At 38.4% G+C, this 18552-nt stretch overlaps 1 protein-coding gene across 1 annotated transcript in view; it reads right to left on the bottom strand.

Moving 5' to 3' along the window:
- The window catches only part of RAPGEF2 (Rap guanine nucleotide exchange factor (GEF) 2), a 219579-nt gene extending 209152 nt beyond the window's left edge, over positions 1–10427 (bottom strand). The window contains exon 1 of the mRNA XM_006892776.1: positions 10375–10427. Within this exon, the coding sequence (XP_006892838.1) occupies positions 10375–10412 (38 nt within the window). The 5' untranslated portion in view covers positions 10413–10427. The remainder of the gene's footprint in view (positions 1–10374) is intronic.
- Positions 10428–18552: the final 8125 nt, after the last annotated feature.

An 18552-nucleotide genomic window follows, 5' to 3' on the forward strand; every position in this document is an offset into this window, starting at 1 on the left:
TCACCTTCACCATATTTACTTTATGAGAACTGTGTATATTTCCTACTTTGTAAATTATATGTGGGTAAATTAATCTCAACAAAGAATTAAAAGGAACCTACAACTAATACAAGAAACTTTATTAATTTTAAAAGTGATAACGTCATTCCTAGTCCAACATTAATGTTGTTGAACTGTATGGAATTTCAGACACATGGAGGCTTTTATTAACTCAGCATATTTATGACTAATGACTAAACGAAGCCTTTACAAGTTTCTATATATGTTATTTCAGCTGATTCATCCCTGAGGAAAAAATTAGGGAAAGCATGAATAAATACGTAAATTTCAACATTACCTCAAGAACCATTATCTTTGGAAAGATTAATCCTAAATAAAAGTTTCCAAAGTCAAATGCAAAGCAAAAAATAATACTATCTTCATATGAACAAACCAGTAAACAAAAGATTAACTGTAAAAAGTATTTAAGAGAGCCTCTATTTCACTTTCACCTGTGAAATACAGAATCAAATTCAGAGCTTTGCTTTATTCCTGCTTGTAAATCCTGTAAAACCAAATATTCCTGTTTCATATTCTAACTCAAAAATACTCTCTTCCAACTACCACCATTCTACTTTAGTGACTCTTATTCTCTGAATCGGATATATAAATCTTAGAATAGTCCAACTGAGTGTGTTCAATCCAAAAGGTAATGTTAGAGTGTATAAAAGCAGTAAGCATGCCATTTCCTTTAATAGGCTGAAATGAATAAACTCTTCAGAGTAATTTAATCACATTTTGGGGTATAAAATTAAACCAAAACCAGTAGACATCAGGGTGATTGTGACTCCTGATGACCCATCTGTGTAAAGTGGAACTGGGGCTGGTCTTTCAGAAGCAGACCACCACGAGGCCTGTCATTTCAAACATCTCTGGATGAACTTGAACGTCAACTGGTCCATTAGCAGCCGAGCTTTGTTTCCTGTTGTTGTTGTTGTTGTTGTTGTTATTATGTGTGTCGTTTGCGACTCACAGCGACCCTATGTACAACAGCCCTAAACCCTGCTCTATCCTGTGCCAATCTCATTGCCCCCGACACATCCATCCCGAGTACCCCAGTCACTGAATCAATCCACCTCATAGAGGGTCTTCCCCTCCTGCACTGTCCCTCCACCCTACCAAGCATGATGTCCCTCTCCAAAGACCGGTCTCTCCTTACAACATGTCCAAAGTATGTCAGACGAAGCCCCAGAATCCTTGCCTCCAAGGAGCAGCCTGATTTAACCCTCTCTAGGATGAATCTGTTTGTTTTCTTGGGAGTGCATGGTACATTCAATACTCTTCTCCAGCACCACAGCTGAAATGCATCCTTGTCCACCCTACCCTCTATGTCTAACTTGGTCCTTGGGCTCCCTATCAAAGAAATCCTTCCATTCCTGTGAGCTTTATCCCTTCAACCATATCACCTTACGTATTTCTCTCTCCACTGAAAATACTTCCACCAACATAAACAGTTTAGTAGCACTCCTAGTGGAGAATGGGGCACCTCTCTGGACCTCATATTACCTCCCAGCCATTAGTGATCGTATTTTGCTTTTCCTTTTAGAGTTCTTTATATACTCTTATCATCTTGTAACTTTCCCATTTCTTAAACTCCAGAGAAAAGATTCTAACATTTATCGTGTTCTCTATGGTATCTGTCCTAATAGTCCTGCTTACACAATCGTCTGATCATCCCTTTTCTTCACAGCAGTATCTTCTCCAGGCTTTCCCAAACTCGGGCACCTGGTTTTCTTTTTAACTAATTGTTTCATTCCTTTACCTGATCTGTAAATAGAAATCATCTCCAGGAGTCTCTCTTCAGCACTCCTCCCCCTGGTGCCCACAATAATCTTACCTAGTCAGTGGTGTTAATAGACATTTAAAAAGATGCCTCTCAAGTTAATCCAATTCTTATCTCTCACAAAACAATACCCACAGCTATGTTTTTGTTGACTGCCTTCAAGTGGAGCACAACTCATAGTAACCCAATTAACAAAAGGCCTGAAACCTCTGTACGACTAGCAACATTTATCAAAGGTGATAAGAGTTTCTGTTTCCGGAGGCACGTTGTTTAGGAAGTGGATGCCACTCCTGCTTCCAAACCTGTTGTAGTATGTTACTGTTTTTATGTGTCACCTACGATATATAGTGACCCTATGTACAGCAGCTCTGAACCCTTCCCTGTCCTGAGCCAGTCTCACTAATTCTGACACACCAACCCCCATCGCCCCAGTTACCATATCAATCCATCTCATCCCGGGTCTCCCTTTCCTGTGCTGTCAGTCCACCCTTCTGCACATGATGTCCTTCTCCAAGGACAAATCTCTCCTGGCCACATGCCCAAAGTAAGTGAAGCAGAGCTTCAAAACCCTAGCCTCTAAGGAGAGACTTGGTTTCACCCTAAGAAAGACCTATTTGTTTTCTTGGCAGTCCATGTTAGGTACAAGACTCTTCTCCAGCACCACAACTCAAAGGCACTGATTCTTATTCTGTCATCCTTAGTCTTTGTCCAGCTCTCTGATGCATAACAAGTAACTGGGAAGACCATGGCCTGGATTATGCCCATAGCTATCCCATACTTTAAAATGTCCAAATCAGAACCCAGATTCCTACCCCAAAAACCTGTTCTCCCAAAACTCTGTACCAAATAGTTTAGGCCAGAAGCATTTTGATTTTTTCCTTCATGTTCCATCTCTTTGTGATTATCTGACTCCAAAATGGATTCTTCATAACTGGCCAAGCTCAGCATCCTTAAGTTACTAGGTGCCCTCCTGATCTTCTCATTAACCAACCCCAGGGCCACAATACTAGATTTTCTATTTCTATCACCCATACTCCAGATACCTACTAGAGGCCTTCCCAAATAGTAAATCATGTTATACTTCTGTCTCTAATCTCTACTACATTTAGGAGGGGGAGGAAAAAAAAATCTAAACACTCTGTCCTTCTTTCTTCCAAAGTCATGTACAATGTGACCCTTCTTTCCTCTGTGTCAGATCTGTACTAGAATTTATCTGATGCTCCCCAGATCTTAACCTAGTTGCATCCTTTTAACTTCAAAGTTCATGACTACTCATGCTCAACACACAAACACTTGAATAAAATATTGATCTGTTTCTTTTCTGTCTCACTGACCAGACCCAGACTTGGTGCCACAATTGATCCATTTACATAAGCCCAGTCATCCTCACCAGGAACATAATAAGCTGCATGATGGCAGGAGGGCAGTCGGCTGCACTTCTTTTTTTTTTTTTTTAATTTTTATTTTATTAATTTTAATGAACATATACAGAGATTCTGGATTTCCATTCATTCATTGTTGCACTATTTTCTCTACCTCCCCCCCAGTTCGTTCCTCTTTTTTTTCCCCTTGAAAGTCTGTTTTAATTGTCCCATCGCCCCAGTGTTTGTCAAAACCAGTTCTGATTAATCTCCTTTGTCAGTGTATCCTTTGCCATTCCTTATCACTCCTTCCTGAGAGAGATTTCACCCTGATTCATAAGGAAAAGGGGACGGCGTATTCTCTTAGCTACTTCCTGCTGAAAAGGGACAGTGTGCTGCACTTCTGTACCCACACTGCTGGTATCAACGTGGAGAATATGGCAGGGATACAATGAATGTATGGTTACTGAAGAAATAAATTTAATCACTGTCATTAGATTTTATCATGAAAAAACCTTTAAAAATCCACACCACCGTTTTTCTTTAAATACTACTAGGAAAAACCAAAGTTACTTTCTGAATTCCTAAAAAGAGTATAACTAACTCTAAATTACGTCTTAATGATCAAAAGTCATCTACATTTATACTTGCTCAGTAACAGACATATAGTTGGGCAAGCTTCTGATCCCAATATTAAACTGTCCTGCTCTACTCCTATTAATATAATACTATCCCTTAATAAGTGTGCTACTATCCACATTACCCCAGTCACAATCTATCTCATCCAAGGTCTTCCTCTCCTGCACTATCCCTCCACCTTTCCAAGAATGATGTCCCTCTCCAAGGATTGGTCTCTCCTGGCAACATGCCCAAAGTATGTCAGAGAGAACTTCAAAATCTTTGCCTCCAAGGAGCAGCAAAGCCTGGTTTCACCCTCTCCAGGACAAATTTGCTTGTTCTCTTAGCAGTCTATGGTATGTTCAATATTATTCTCCAGAATCACTCTCTGCTGGTAAAAGTTTTCCTATCTTAAGTATGTAGTTTAATTTATTTCCTGAAGTTAAACAGTTTGTTGTTATATGCTGTTGAGTCGCTTGCAGCTTACAGCGTCCCTGTATACAATAGCTCTGAACCCTGTTCTATTCAGCTTGCTTGGTTCCACAATCAACACTTTTGGTACCAACAGCCAGGAAATCAAAATATTTTGCAGAGAGTGTCTCATCTTACAGCACTATGGTGGTGGTGGTGTTAGATGTCATCAATTCGAGTAAGACTCATAGCAACCCTATGAACAACAAAGCTGAACCCTGCGCTATTCTGTGCCACCCTCATCTTTTTGACACACTTGAGTGCTCTGGTGCTGTCACTGTATCTATCCACTCCCTCTTCTTCACTGATCCTCTGTCTTTCCAAGCATGATGATGTCCCTTTCCAAGGAACAGCTTCGCCTAGCAACATGTCTAAAGTCTGAAAGACAAAGTTTGGTCATCTTTGCTTTCAAGGAGCACTCTGGCTACACTTTCTCTAAGACATATCTGTTTGTTCTTTTGGCAGCCCATGGGATATTCAATACTTTTCTCTACTATTGACATTTATTTTACTTACTCAGTATGGCTTTACTGGGGTCACAATTGTGTCACAATAATGCAGAATTGAAGCTGTCAAAATAGAATTGTCTTACTAGCCAATACACTCAGGGCCTCTGGTGGTCTAGCATTGAGGAGTTGTGCTGCCAACTCAAAGGCACATGATTCAAATCCAGCTGCTCGACAGGAAAAAGATGAGCAATCTCCTCCTATGTGATTTACTGCCTCTGAAAACCCACTTCCATAAAGATGTACAGACTTTAAAAAGCCTTTGGGGAAGTTCTACTCTGTCCTATAGAGTCTAAGTTTATATCAACTAATCAACAGTGAATGGTATCCAACACAAAAGAAAAAGAAAAATCCTACTTGTGTCCTGTCTTATCTCTCCTCGCAATCAGGAAAGCTGAACTGCTATTATTCAATTTTTTTTTCTAAATTTCAAGGATAATAACATACCTAAGTGATTTTTTCCCTCTGAAATAGTAAAATTATAAACCAGTTATCCCAAGTCACTGAGTTTATCAGTATTTCCTTTTTTGTAAATCATGTAAGTCTCCTGACTCTATTCTAAAAGAAGATGAGTGAGTTAACATCAAGGGGTTTTATGGGGGCAGGGTAGGGGTGGTTGCCTCACATAAACAAATGCATTTTCAACACAAACAGAATAACATAAACAGCCTAAAGACTGGTCCCTTAATTTATGTGAGGCAATTTGAAAGACAGCTGCCTGGGCAACTGATTTGAAGAGATCTATATTTGTTCCCATTCTCAAGAAGAGTGATGGAACAGAATTGTGGAAATTCTTCTCCTAAGTGGTACAGCACTGCTCTGTCCTTTTTCTGTATTGAGGTAATTTTGGATTGCTATGATATCAAACAGTGTGCCATTAATGCCATAATAGTTACATATAGTTGACAATGTTTGGTAGAGCTCATTGATTAAGACAGAGTTGGAAGCATGAGTGGCATCCACTTCCTAAATATGTCTGTGGAAACTCTATGAACTTAGCGAAAGGACAATAGTTCTTTTGTTTATAGGGTTGGTACTAGGTGGCACTTAACAACAGCATATAACACCAAAGTCCTTGTCTCCATTTTGGAGTTGGATAAAGCGGCTGGAGTCTGTAAGATGGTGCTCTTGTTTTGGTTGAGGATCTGTGTGGATTTTTTGGTTGTTTTTATTTAAGCCTCTTGTTGAGTCAACAACACCTCCTGAGAGGCCCTTATATTTAAAAGTTGGGCCTGAGGGATTATTTTAATCCCATGTTACTGTATTTTGGAGGAACATTCTCTAAGTCATACAGCACTCTGGTCAATTCGGTTTGATGAGGTAATCTGGGTTTGCTGTGACACTGAATTTTGTGCCATTTGTGTCTCAAATGCTATAATGGAACAACTGTGCCATAGTTGGGCCAAACACCATAATGGCTACTCATCGTGGCAGTGTTTGGTGGAGCTCTCAGATTGATTCAAGATTGTTTTAAATTCGGAAGCAGGAATGGTGTCCACTTCCTAAACCGCATGCCTCTGGAAACTGTATGAACTCAGAGAAATGACAATAGTTATAGAAAGGCTTCAGGTCATTTGTTCATAGGGTCGCTATGAGTCATACTCAACTCGAAGGCATTAAACAACAACATTATTAATATCACACACACGCTAAATGCTACTGCAGTTCATTCAGAAACAGCTGGAACAGTACATAGACAAAGAACTGCCAGATTAAGATGGATTTAGAAGAGATTGTGGCACCTGGGATATCACTGCTGATGTCAGATGGATATTGGCTGAAAGCAAAGAATACTAGAACAATGTCTATTTGTGCTTTATTGACTATGCAAAGTCTTTGAGTGGATCATAACAAGTACAGCTAACACTGAGAAGAATGGGAACTGTTCATGCAACAATTATATCTAGACTAAGATGCTATTATGTGAGCAGAACAAGGCAACACTACATGGTTTAAAATTAAGAAGTGTGTGTTGTAAGGTTGTATTCTCTTCTCCATATCGATTCAATCTTTATGCTGATGAAATTTTTAGAAGCTAAACTCTATGAAGAAGAATATGGCATTAGATCTGAGGAAGACTCATCAATAACCTACATTACGCAGATGACATAACACTGCTTGCTAAAACTGAGTAAGATTTAAAGTACTTGTTGCAGAAGATCAAAAAATACATTCTTCAACACAGATTGCATCTCAACATGAAGAAAACAAAAATTCTCACCACTGGACCTACAGACAACATCGTAAGAGGTAGAAAAAAAAAAAGACTGAAACTATCAATGGTTTTTTTCTTACTTGGATCCACAATTAACAGCCTTGGTTCCAGCAGTCAGGAGATCAGGAGACATACATATGTACAAGAAAACTCTGCAGTAAAGGACTACTCCAAATTATTGAGGAGGAATGTCAGTTTGAGAACTAAGGTACAGTTGACTCAGGCTATGGTGTTTTCAGTGACTTGCTAGGTTGTTGAGAGCTGGACAATGAATAAAAATGACAGAAGAAGAACCGATGTCTCTGAGTCGTGATGTCAGAAAACAAACAAACAGGTATGTCCTTAAGAAGGTGCAGTCAGAGTGCTCCTTTAAGACAACGATGATAAAATTTTCATCTCAGATACTGTGAATGTTTTGCTAGAAAAGGTGATTCTTTGGAGAGGGACAACATGCTTGCAAAGGTGGAAGGTCAGTGAAAGAGAGGTAGACCTTCACTTAGATGGACTGACACAGTGATTACAGCAATGGGCTCAAGTATGTTAGAGATTGTGAGGATAGAGGCTTCAGATCTGTTGTGCATACAGTTGCTATGGGTTGTACTCAACTCAATGGCACTAAGTAACAACAACAATGAAGGCCCCATTTCAAGTTAATACCAATGGAGACTGTAAACTGTTTGCAAATAGACTTTCTAAGGTATAAACAGACTGCGACATATGTATTAATTATTTCTAATCAAAATATTACTTTAGGAATAACAAAGAGTTGGCTGCTGGCTATACAGGAATTACATTAAATAAAATATAACCAAGTACTATAGAAATCCATTACATAATCAGTATTTCTAAATATTATCACCATAGATAGTTTTTAAATATATCATGGGAATGTGATGCTTGTATTAAGGACTGTATTCATTATCTGAGGATTAAATATAGCATGGGTACTATCACTCTCTTCAAGAAATCTCTCATCAAAAAAGTTACCTGTAATATACATAAAATAAGATGTTGTTGTTATGTGCTATCAAGTCACTTGCGAATCATAGTGACCCTATGTACAACAGCTCCATATCCTGCTCTATCCTCTGCCAGTATTATTGTCTCTGATACACCTACCCCATTACCCTGGTCACTAAATCAATCCATCTCATCGAGGGTCTTCCTCTCTTGTGCTGTCCCTCTATCCTCCCAAGCATGATATTCCTCTGCAAGGACCAGTCTCTTCTTGCAACATGCCCAAAGTACATCAGACAAAGCTTCAGAATCCTTGCCTGGACTCACCTTCTCTAGGACAAACCTATTCATTCTCCTAGCAGTCCATAGTGTATCCAGCACTCTTTTCCAACACCACAGCTCAAAGGCATCAATTCTCCTTCTATCATCCCTAGTCACTGTCTAGCTTTCTGATGCATAAAGTAATTACATAAACCACGGCCTGAATCAGGTGCACCATAGTCTCCAGACTGACACCGTTGCTCTTCAGTACTTTGGAGAGGTGTCTGACATGAGACTTTCTCAATGCAATTTGTCTTTTAAGTTTCTGGCTGCTGGTACCATGAGTATTAATTATGGAGTCTGGCAAACTGAAGCTGTTAACAATCTCAATCTCTGTATCGCCAAACATGATGCTGCCAATTGGCCCAGTGGTGAGAAACTTTGTTTTCTTGACATTGCGCTTCAATTCATATTTATGGCTGCATCTTTGACCCTCTGCAGCAAGTGTTTCAGGTCCTCCTCAGTTTAAGCAAGCAGGATTGTGTCATTTGCATAACACAGATTGTTGATGAGTCTACCTCCAACCCTGATGCCACATTTCTCTTCAAACAACCTAGCCTCCCACATAACCTGTTCTGAATATAGATTGAAAGGGTATGAAGATAGGACACATCCCTCGTGTACACCCTTCCCAATTTTAAACCATGCAGTGTTGCCTTGCTCTGTTCTGATGACTGCCTCTTGGTCTAAAGTATACGTTTCGCATAAGCACTATCAAGTGTTCTGGGATGTCTATTCATCCCAGAGTTAGCCATGGTTTGTTGTGATACACACAGTCAAATGCTTCTGCATAGTCAATGAAAAAAAAACAAGATAGTCATTCCTCTTGTACTCTCTGCTTTCAGACAAGATCCATAAGATACACTTTTTAAAATACTACTCTTGCTTTCATTAAAGCCACCTTCAAAAATCCCAATGGTTTAGCTCTTTCTAATAAAACTCTACTAAATTTTTAAACATTTAACCTGCCATCTACTATAAGTGATTTTCATTAAAAATTTAATTTTAGAAGTACTCAATCCTCTTGGCACTTGTTTCAATTAACAACTAAATATAAAACTGACATGCCCACAAATTAATTAGCATTTAAAGAGGAAAGGGAAAATAAGTAGAAAAATTTACTCTTTTCATAATTAACAATTCTTGACATTTGAACAGATTAAAATTGGAGGAAGCAAGCCTTTTTAAACAAAGCCTTACCATTTTGCTTTTGTCGTTATTGTATACTATCAAGTCCAAACCAACTCACAGCTAACCCTCCAGAAGGTTTTCAGCAGCAGTAAATCACATAGGATGAAACCGCCCATCCTGCTCCTGAAGAGCAGCTGGTGGATTCCAACCGTGTGCCTTTCATTTAGCAGTGCAACACCTTACCACTAAATCAACAGAGCACCCTAATTATGTTCTAGATTTTTTTTCCTATGTACTCCATGCTTACAAAGTCCTTCATTCTTCTGTTTCAGTTGAGATAACATTCACTGCATGACATAAAATTTTTTTGGGGGGGGGATGTTTTATTTTTTAAATATAAAACCTAAATGCAAATCAAATCCACAGCCCTAAGTTGATTTGACTTCTATATCAGTGACTCTCTATTAGGTTCCTAATGCCATAAATCTCTATCGCCTCAGAGAGGCTCTTGGGCTCAAACTACCAACCTTTATGTTATCAGCCCAAAATGTCTAATATAAAACTAGATAACCATAAATAAAGTGTGTAATTGCATCATAAAAATCATCACATTTCTAGATGAACAGATCACACTTAAAAAAATCTGTGTTATAAACTACGAAAAGACAGTCTGCTTATCACAGTATACCCCACACAAATAAACAGAACATGTGAAAGTAATAATTTTCCTTCAATAAGTAAACATTCTAGCTTCTAATGTGTTCAAATAATGTGTAATAAGAGTTTGATTTTTCAGAAGAGCAAATAATACTACTTTTGCTATCTGCTTCCATTAAGATTGCTATCTGCAGCCATTAAAAACGATGGCCAGCTGGAGTAGTTCTACTATGAAAACATGTACTTCTTAACTATAATAAACGATCATGTAACATTTTAGTAATTTATTATTAGAGCAATCTTAAAATGACATACCGAAGTTGATGCTCCCTCAAGTTTGATAAGGCTTCCATACCATGTAAATAGGAATACACTATTTCCAGATCCTGTTTGAAAAAAAAAAGTTATTAGACATGAATGAAAAGTATTAAACCTATTTGAAACTTGTTTACAAGCAAAATTAAGTTACAGATAGTTCAGCAGACATTTTCTTAGACAATGAAAATAAATTAGCTCAAATTTACTAAAATCTATTCCTCATAAAGTTTTTTTACCATCTAATTCCTACCTATTACATAAAATTTTAAAGTACAGATAATTGATGGTATAAATAAAAAGATGCTGTTATAAGAAAATTTATGTTATTTCATGACAGCACTTACAAAATGAATGAATTTTTTTCCTAGTTTCTTATCAAATGACTTTTTTACACATGGAAAAGTGAACATGTACTTAATTTTTAAAAACTAATTCTAGTCTATCTGGTAAGCTATCAGAAAAACTAGTATTTTACAACTCCAATGAATGTTCCTGAGTTTGTGATACCAAGAATACAAATAGGCATATATACATATATATCTCTCCTTCACCAGGGAACCAAGAGGCGACATCATGATTGAGAAAAGATGAAGCTGTCAAAGATTTTATTCAACCCGGATCCATAATCAACACCTATGGTAGCAGCAGTGAAGAAATCAGAAGATAATGTGCTACACTGGGGAAATCTGCTATCAAAGACCTCTCCAAAATGATAATACTCTTTCATGTGTTAGCACTTGATGATGCTAAAATGATGTCAATTTGAAAACTAAGGTATGCCTGGTCTTTTCTATCATGTGCTGTGCATCCAAGAATAAGATGAAAGAATTGATGCCATTGAATTATGGTGAGTGAAAAGGAGTTGTGCTGCCAACCTAAAGGTAAGTGGTTAAAATCTACCAGCTGTTAAATAGGAGAAAGATGGGCAATCTTCTCCTATTCAATTATACTGCCTCTGGAGTTTCGGGTAACTACAGGTTAGCTATAGTTACAGCAAAAGCAACAGCAAGCACCAAAAGAACAAACCAATCTAAGTTGAAGGAAGCGCAACCAGAATGCTCCTTAGAGACAAGGATGGTAAAACTTCATCTCACTTACTTTGGGCATATTTTGAGGAGGAACCAGTCCTTGGAGACAAGTATCATGCTGGAAAAGGCAGAGAGTCAGCAAAAGAGTGGAAAACTCTCAATGAAATAGACTGACACAGGGACTACCAGAGTGGAATGGAGCATGATAGACATCCTGAAGATGGTACAGGATAGGGCAAGGTTGGGTCTGTTGGGTCACTATAAGTTGAAGTCAACTTGATGGCACCAAATGATGACACTGAGATATAGTTCGCATAATATAAAATGTATTTTTTTTTCAACAAATTAGTGGTTTGTATTATATAGTCACCATCATTGTTTAATTTCAGAACACCACAAATCGGCCCCATACCCAAAAGCATTATTGCTTATTCTCCCTTCTCTCAGGTGCCTCCAAACCACTTAATCTACTTTCTGTACTTAAAGATTTGCCTATTTCATGTAAAAAAAAAAAAAATAAAAAAAAATAAAAAAAAAAAAAAAAACACCTATAATGTCTTTTGTGACTGGTTTATTCCAGTTAGGATCAATTTTTCAAGATTCAGCCATGATACAAAACGCATCGACATTTCATCCTTTTTAATTCATTTCCACCCAAATTTGGCAACCCCACATGTCAACAGAAAGGTTAGTCCACAAAGTTTTCAATGGCTGCTTTTTCAGAACTAGAGTCCAGGGTCCTACTTCTGAGGAACCTTGTGGAGAACTCGAATTGCTGAATGTGTTAACTGTTTCTACCACTAAGTAACTCCTAATTCCTTACTGTGAAATAAAGTGTCATATAAAATAATACACACACACACACACACACACACACACACACACACACTATACAACTAGTGGTGTTTTTAGGTGCTGTCGAATCAAACACAACTCACAGCAACCCTATAAGCAAGAGATCTAAAACCTGTCCTATCCTGTGGCATCATCATCTCTTGCATACTTGGGTTCACTGCTGCAGTCACTGTGTCAATCTATCTCGCTGGGGTTCTTGCTTTCTCTCGCTGACTCACTTTTCCAGCCATGATGTCCCTTTCCAAGGAACAGCCCCTCCTTACAAACAACATGGCCAAAAATATGTGAAATGAAGCATCACCATCTATCTGACTTTGTCCAAGACATATCTGTTTGTTCTTGTGGCACTTCATGAGATACTCAGTAATCTTTTCCAACATGAAAACTTAGTTAGTGGGCAGATAAAGGAACAGCAAATATTCAATGAGAATGTGAAAAGATGAAGTAACAATAGGCATAGAACATCAGAAATTAATTACATAAAATACAACGTATAGACTAGATAGATCACAATGTACATGAACAAAATGCAAAGTAAATGAAAAATTGCATAAAACACAAATGTACATGCATGAAATACAATGCATATGAATAACTGCATGCAAGCCAATACAAATATGAAAAAAAGACACTTGGTTTAATTGGTCTATGTCATGAGAAGTTTATAAACAAGGGAATTAGAAACTACAATTAAACCGTAATACTGTCTAGCTTGAACTAGATGACAAATAGAATCTAACTACTTAATATTTGGGGGGGGGGTTAGTTAACAGAAAACAAAACAAAACAAAAAACAGATGTCTAAGTAGCAATGTTTCAATTGGAGCCCAATCTCCGTAGAATTTTGATGCAGAAAAAGTGTAGAAGCTACAAAAAAGAAAAGGCGCTGGGCAATCTTTGATCACGAGACTTGAGAAATGAAAAACTATTGATGAGATGAAAAACTAAATGAAGGAAATATGTGGTTAAACTTTTTCTAAATCAAGAGCTCATGGACAAATAACAGGCTTATGAAGAGTTGGTGATTACAAGCACGGTTCAATAGCACTGAATACCAAAAATAGAAGATTCTCTTCTTCCTTCAGGGCAACGTACAATGGCGAAACAGTTTGAAATAGATGTCTTATCAATGTTCCTAACGATATCAACTTTTTCTCATTTTCTCTCTTTGATATTCAATGGCCTCACCTTATCCCCAAGCCCTAGAATAGGGCGACTGTGCCCAAGACAGCAATGTGAATGCAGTTGTGGCTGTAAACCATCAGCAGCAGTATTTGAAACTACCAGAAAAACTGTCAGTCATAATGTGCATTTCCTTTGCCCAAACAAATCTGTGGTTTGAGATTTCAGGCAAAACATCCATAAAAAATGAAATACACCAGATGGGAAACGAAGTGATCTGAAGGCCTAAGAAGCCACGGCAAACAATCCAGATGTCTCTTCCTTATCTCTAGCCCCTAAATGCCTCTTACCATTTCTTCCTCAACTCTCACAAAGGTTTCAAGCTTTATATCCTCCTTTTAGTGACCAGCCTTTATGAAATGTTCTACAGTCTGGTATGGAATTATTTTTATCTAGCAAAGTGGAAAACAAAAGTAAGAGAGTAGAAAGGATGAGACAATCAGGAAATCCTTTTCCTCAAGACAACCTTGAAATTTAAAAATATGGAAATTTGCTGCAACTACAGCCTTCATTATGGATTACATCTTAACATCATGAAGACAAAAATTCTAACCACTGGTCTGACAGGCAACATCATGATAGAAGAAAAAAGACTGACATTTCTTCATCTTACTTGGATCCACAATCAATACCCTGCGTACCAGCAATTAAGGAATCAAAGGATGTACTGCACTGGGAAAGCAGGCTGTCAAGGAACTCCCCAAAGTACTAAGGAGCAATGATGTCAGAATAAAGACTAAAGTGCACCTGTCATTTGCTATGCATCTCAGAGTTGGATAATGAAAAAAGATAACTAAAGCTGAGCCAATGCTTTTGAGTAGTGGTGATGGAGAAAAGTACTGAATATATGATGGACTATCCAAAAACAAATAGGTATAACTTGGAGAGAGTGCAGTAAGAGTGCTCCTTTGAGGCAAGGATGGTGAAGCACTGACATATATTTTGGGCATGTTTTTAGAGAGGCCATTCCTTGGAAAAAGACAGCATGTTTGAAAGGGTAGAGGGACAGTGAATGAGAGGAAGACCTTCAATGAGATGGACTGATACTGTAATTGCAGCAATAGGCCCAAGTATGTCAGAGATGATGATGATAGCACACAACAGGAAATGGTTGAGATCCATTGTTTACAAGGTCCTATGAGTCAAAGCTGACTTGATGGCACCTAGGAACAAGTCACTGTGGGAGCTCTGGTGATGAGTCCATAGACAGTGGTACTAAAATCCAAAAGTCATATCACATACTAACAAAATATGCTGAAGATTATCCAGAAATTACTGGAACAGTACATTAACAGAAAATTATCAGAAATACAGGCTGGGCTGAGAAGAGGCCATGGCACTAGGAACAGTATAGTAAACATCAGGTGAGCCTAAAAGCACAGAGTATCAGAAGAATGTCAATCCGTATTTTACTGGCGGTGCAAAGGCATTTGACTGTGTGTGGATCACAACAAATTGCAGCTAGCCTTGAGAAGAAAGGGAATCCCAGAACATCTGGTTGTGTTCATGCAAAATCTGTATTTGGACCAGGATGCAGATGTCACAATAAAGCAAGGAAACACTGTATGGTTCAAAATCAGGAAAGGAGAGAGTAAGGAATGCATCTTGTCTCCATACTTTTAAATCTCTATGTGATACAGCTCATTCAGAAGTTGATATTTATGAGGAGGAATGTGGCATCAGAATTGGAGGAAGACTCATCAACAACTTGTGTTATACATATGACACAGCCTTGCTTGCTGAAACTGAGGAGGACCTGAAACATCTGCTGTAGAAGGCCAAGGACTGCAGTCTCCAATGTGGATTGAAATTCAACATCAAGAAAATAAATATTCTCGCCACTGGGCAAACTGGCAGCACCATAATAGATGGCAAATTGGCAGCACCATAATAGATGGAGAAGGCACTGAGATTGTTAACAATTTCAGCTTGTTCAAGTCCATAATCAACACTCTTGGAACCAGCAGACAATATCAAAAGACAAATTGGATTAGGAAAGTTGGCTGTCAGGAACCTCTCCAGCGTCCTTAAGTGCACAGATGTCTGTGTAGAGACTAAGATGTGGCTGATCCAGGCCATGGTCTTCATACTTACTAGCTGATGGATTCACAACACCTGAGAAGGAATACTTCTCAGCAAAATGGACAATAAATTAGGATGACAGAAGAACTGATGCCTTGAGTTGTGGTGCTGGAAAATAGTATTGAACATACCAGACTGTCAAGAGATCAAACAGGTCTGTCCTGGAAAGGATGAAACCAAGTAGCTCTTCTGGAGGCAAGCATTTTGAAGCTCCATCTCACATACTTTGGGCAAGTTGCCAGGAGGGACCAGTCCTTGGAAAAGGACATTAAGCTTGGAAGGGTGGAGGGACAATGAAAGAGAGGAAAATCCTGGATGAGATGGATTGACACAGTGACTGAGATAATAAGAGCAGGTGTCCAGGAGACAGTGAGATAGGCTCAAGGTGGGACAGGATTCAGGGCTACTGTACATAGGGTGGATATCAGTCGCAGGTGACTCAACAGCACAAAACAATAAGAATACATAAACAAGAGAGCTATGCACACAGTAAAATGGCATTACTATAAACTTGGAAAAAAGCTAGAGCATTTAATTACCAAGTATATCAATTTGCATTTCAGTCAACTGAGAAATTTATCTTCCCCAACCACAAGCGCCTCCATGTAATGATTGTGATTTTAAAACACCCTTAAATGTACAAATTATTTTCCCCTAAAACTCTAAAAGCACTGAATATAAACAGGAATACCTTTTCAACCAGGAAGTAGCATTTTTTTAGAACAATAAAGGCTTTCTCCTCCTAACCCTAGAAAGGATATCCTTCTTTTAAAAAAGTTGCTATTTTAAAACAGACTAAAATTACAAAACCACTCTAGCACAGAAGAAAAAGGATACTATTTTCCTATGTAAGTTTTCCATTAAAAAGGACATCCTTATTTTTATACCAAATATAAACCATGCATACAAACTCAAGAATCCAAGAGGCACTTCAGGAGAACAAATGTTCACAGAAAGCCTCGTGCTCAGTGTGAAAGCCTAGCATCTGCCTGAAGGAAAGGAGACAGCTAGGGCAACCCTGAATCCTTGACTCTCTGTCCAATTCACTTTAGAGAAACATTCAGAACAAAGGAGTCTCACAGCAAATTCATTTCATTTGTTTGCCAGCATCAGTAGTTAATGACTTAACAGTAATTTTTTTACAAATATTCTTTAGAAAACCAAGAAAGTATAGCTTTTCTGCAACCTCCTTTCCTAACTGATGACTCACACTTGTGTACACACTCAGTCGGGTAAACAGGTGCAGGGATGGGAAGATGTCAACTATCTGTCATTGCATTATGTGGAAAACGTTTCCTTCCTTAAAATGTGTTTATTTTATGTTGCTGTTAGGTGTCAAGTCAAGTAAGACTCATAGTGGGCCTAGGAGCAAAAGATCGGAACCCTGTGCTTCCTGTACCGTCTTTATGATCTCAGATATACTTGAGCCCACTGCTGCAGTCACTGTGTCAATCGACCTGGTCAAGGGTCTTCCTCTCTTTCCCTGTCCCTAAACCTTTCCATGGATGATGTTCCTCTCCAAGGAACAGCATCTCCTAGCAACATGCCCCAAAGCACATTAGACAAAGCTTTATCATCTTTACCTCTAAGGAGCACTCTAGCTGCACCTTCTCCAAGACATCTACTTGTTCTTTTGAAAGTCTACAGACCATTCAGTACTCTTCCCCAACATACACTTCAAAGCCGTCAATTCTTCTTTCACAGAAAATCATTTATTTCAACTGTTCAAAAGTAAGTTGATTCTTTTTATTTTTTTTTTTAAGTTGATTCCTTTTAAAAGGCTGGTGGCCTAGAGGCAAGAAGCTGTGCTGCAATCAGCTGAAGGCCAACAGCTGCTCCACTGGAGAAGGATGGGCAGTCTCCTTCCATGCAATTAACTGTCTCTGAAAACCCACACGAGGGTCAACTATGGGTCGGTTCCGACTCTATGGTACATAACAACAACAACATCTCAATCATCAACCTCAGTTTCTGAGGTTGGTATTGTGCTACTAAAGCCGCAGGATGATGTGAAACGGGAACTGGAAGGTAGAGCAGCCAAGCTCAGTAGCAGGAGTCACAGCACTGGGACTGTAATCCTGCCAGCTTAGGCCTCCTGTGGATCCATTAGGGATTGCAAACACACACACAGAAAAAGATAATTTATCTTTCTTGGAAACAGAGCCTTACAATGAATGAAGAGTTATATCCTGAATTCTGTTAACAAGGAAGTGAAAAGCTTTACTTGTAAGATCTCAAGTATTTCTATACTAAAACACAGAAAACAATTATCTTGAGAAGCAGAGAGTAATAAAGAAAAAAGTATGGCCTTTGAAATCAGGTACAAAAAGGTTCCAATACTGGTTCCCATTACTCCTCGGGTGTGTTAGTAAGACTGAATTAAAAACAAGGTGAATAATATCTACTTGCCTGTGTGGCCAAAGTCATATGTATTTCATATCACATTGAAAGAGCATATACTCCAAAGGGGTGGCTTTTTTTTTTTTTTTAACCTATGAGATCTGACTGCATAGTGATACTGAATATAAAAATGAAGACTACTTCTGAAATACTTCCATATGTTCAATGTTTTATTAAATAATGGATTTTTAATGTGAATGGCTATTGGGCAGTCAGAAGTTCAATGGCTTATTTATAAAAGTCAACTCAATGTTGTCAAGTATAACCTGCCTTGGGTTGTCAGCCTAACACCTTACCCACTAAGTCAGCAGCCCTCCCGAAAATATATAGAAAGGCCCTTGCCGAAACTGAAGAGGACCTGAGGCATTTGCTGCAGAGGGTCAAGGAATGCAGCCTTCAATATGGATTAAGTTCAACATCAGTAAAACAAAGATTCTCACACTGGGCCAATTGGCAGTATCATGATAGATGGTGAAGAGACTGAGATTGTTCACATCTTCCGTTTACTTGGTTCCACAATCAACAGTCTTGGTAAATCAAAACAGCCAGAAAATCAAAAGATGAACTGCACTGGGAAAATCTGTTGTCGGGGAGCTCTCCAAAGTTCTGAAGAGCAATAATGTTAGTC

Source organism: Elephantulus edwardii, unplaced genomic scaffold (genome assembly GCF_000299155.1).
Source record: "Elephantulus edwardii isolate Elephantulus edwardi_28Jun2011 unplaced genomic scaffold, EleEdw1.0 scaffold00119, whole genome shotgun sequence".
NCBI lineage: Eukaryota > Metazoa > Chordata > Mammalia > Macroscelidea > Macroscelididae > Elephantulus > Elephantulus edwardii.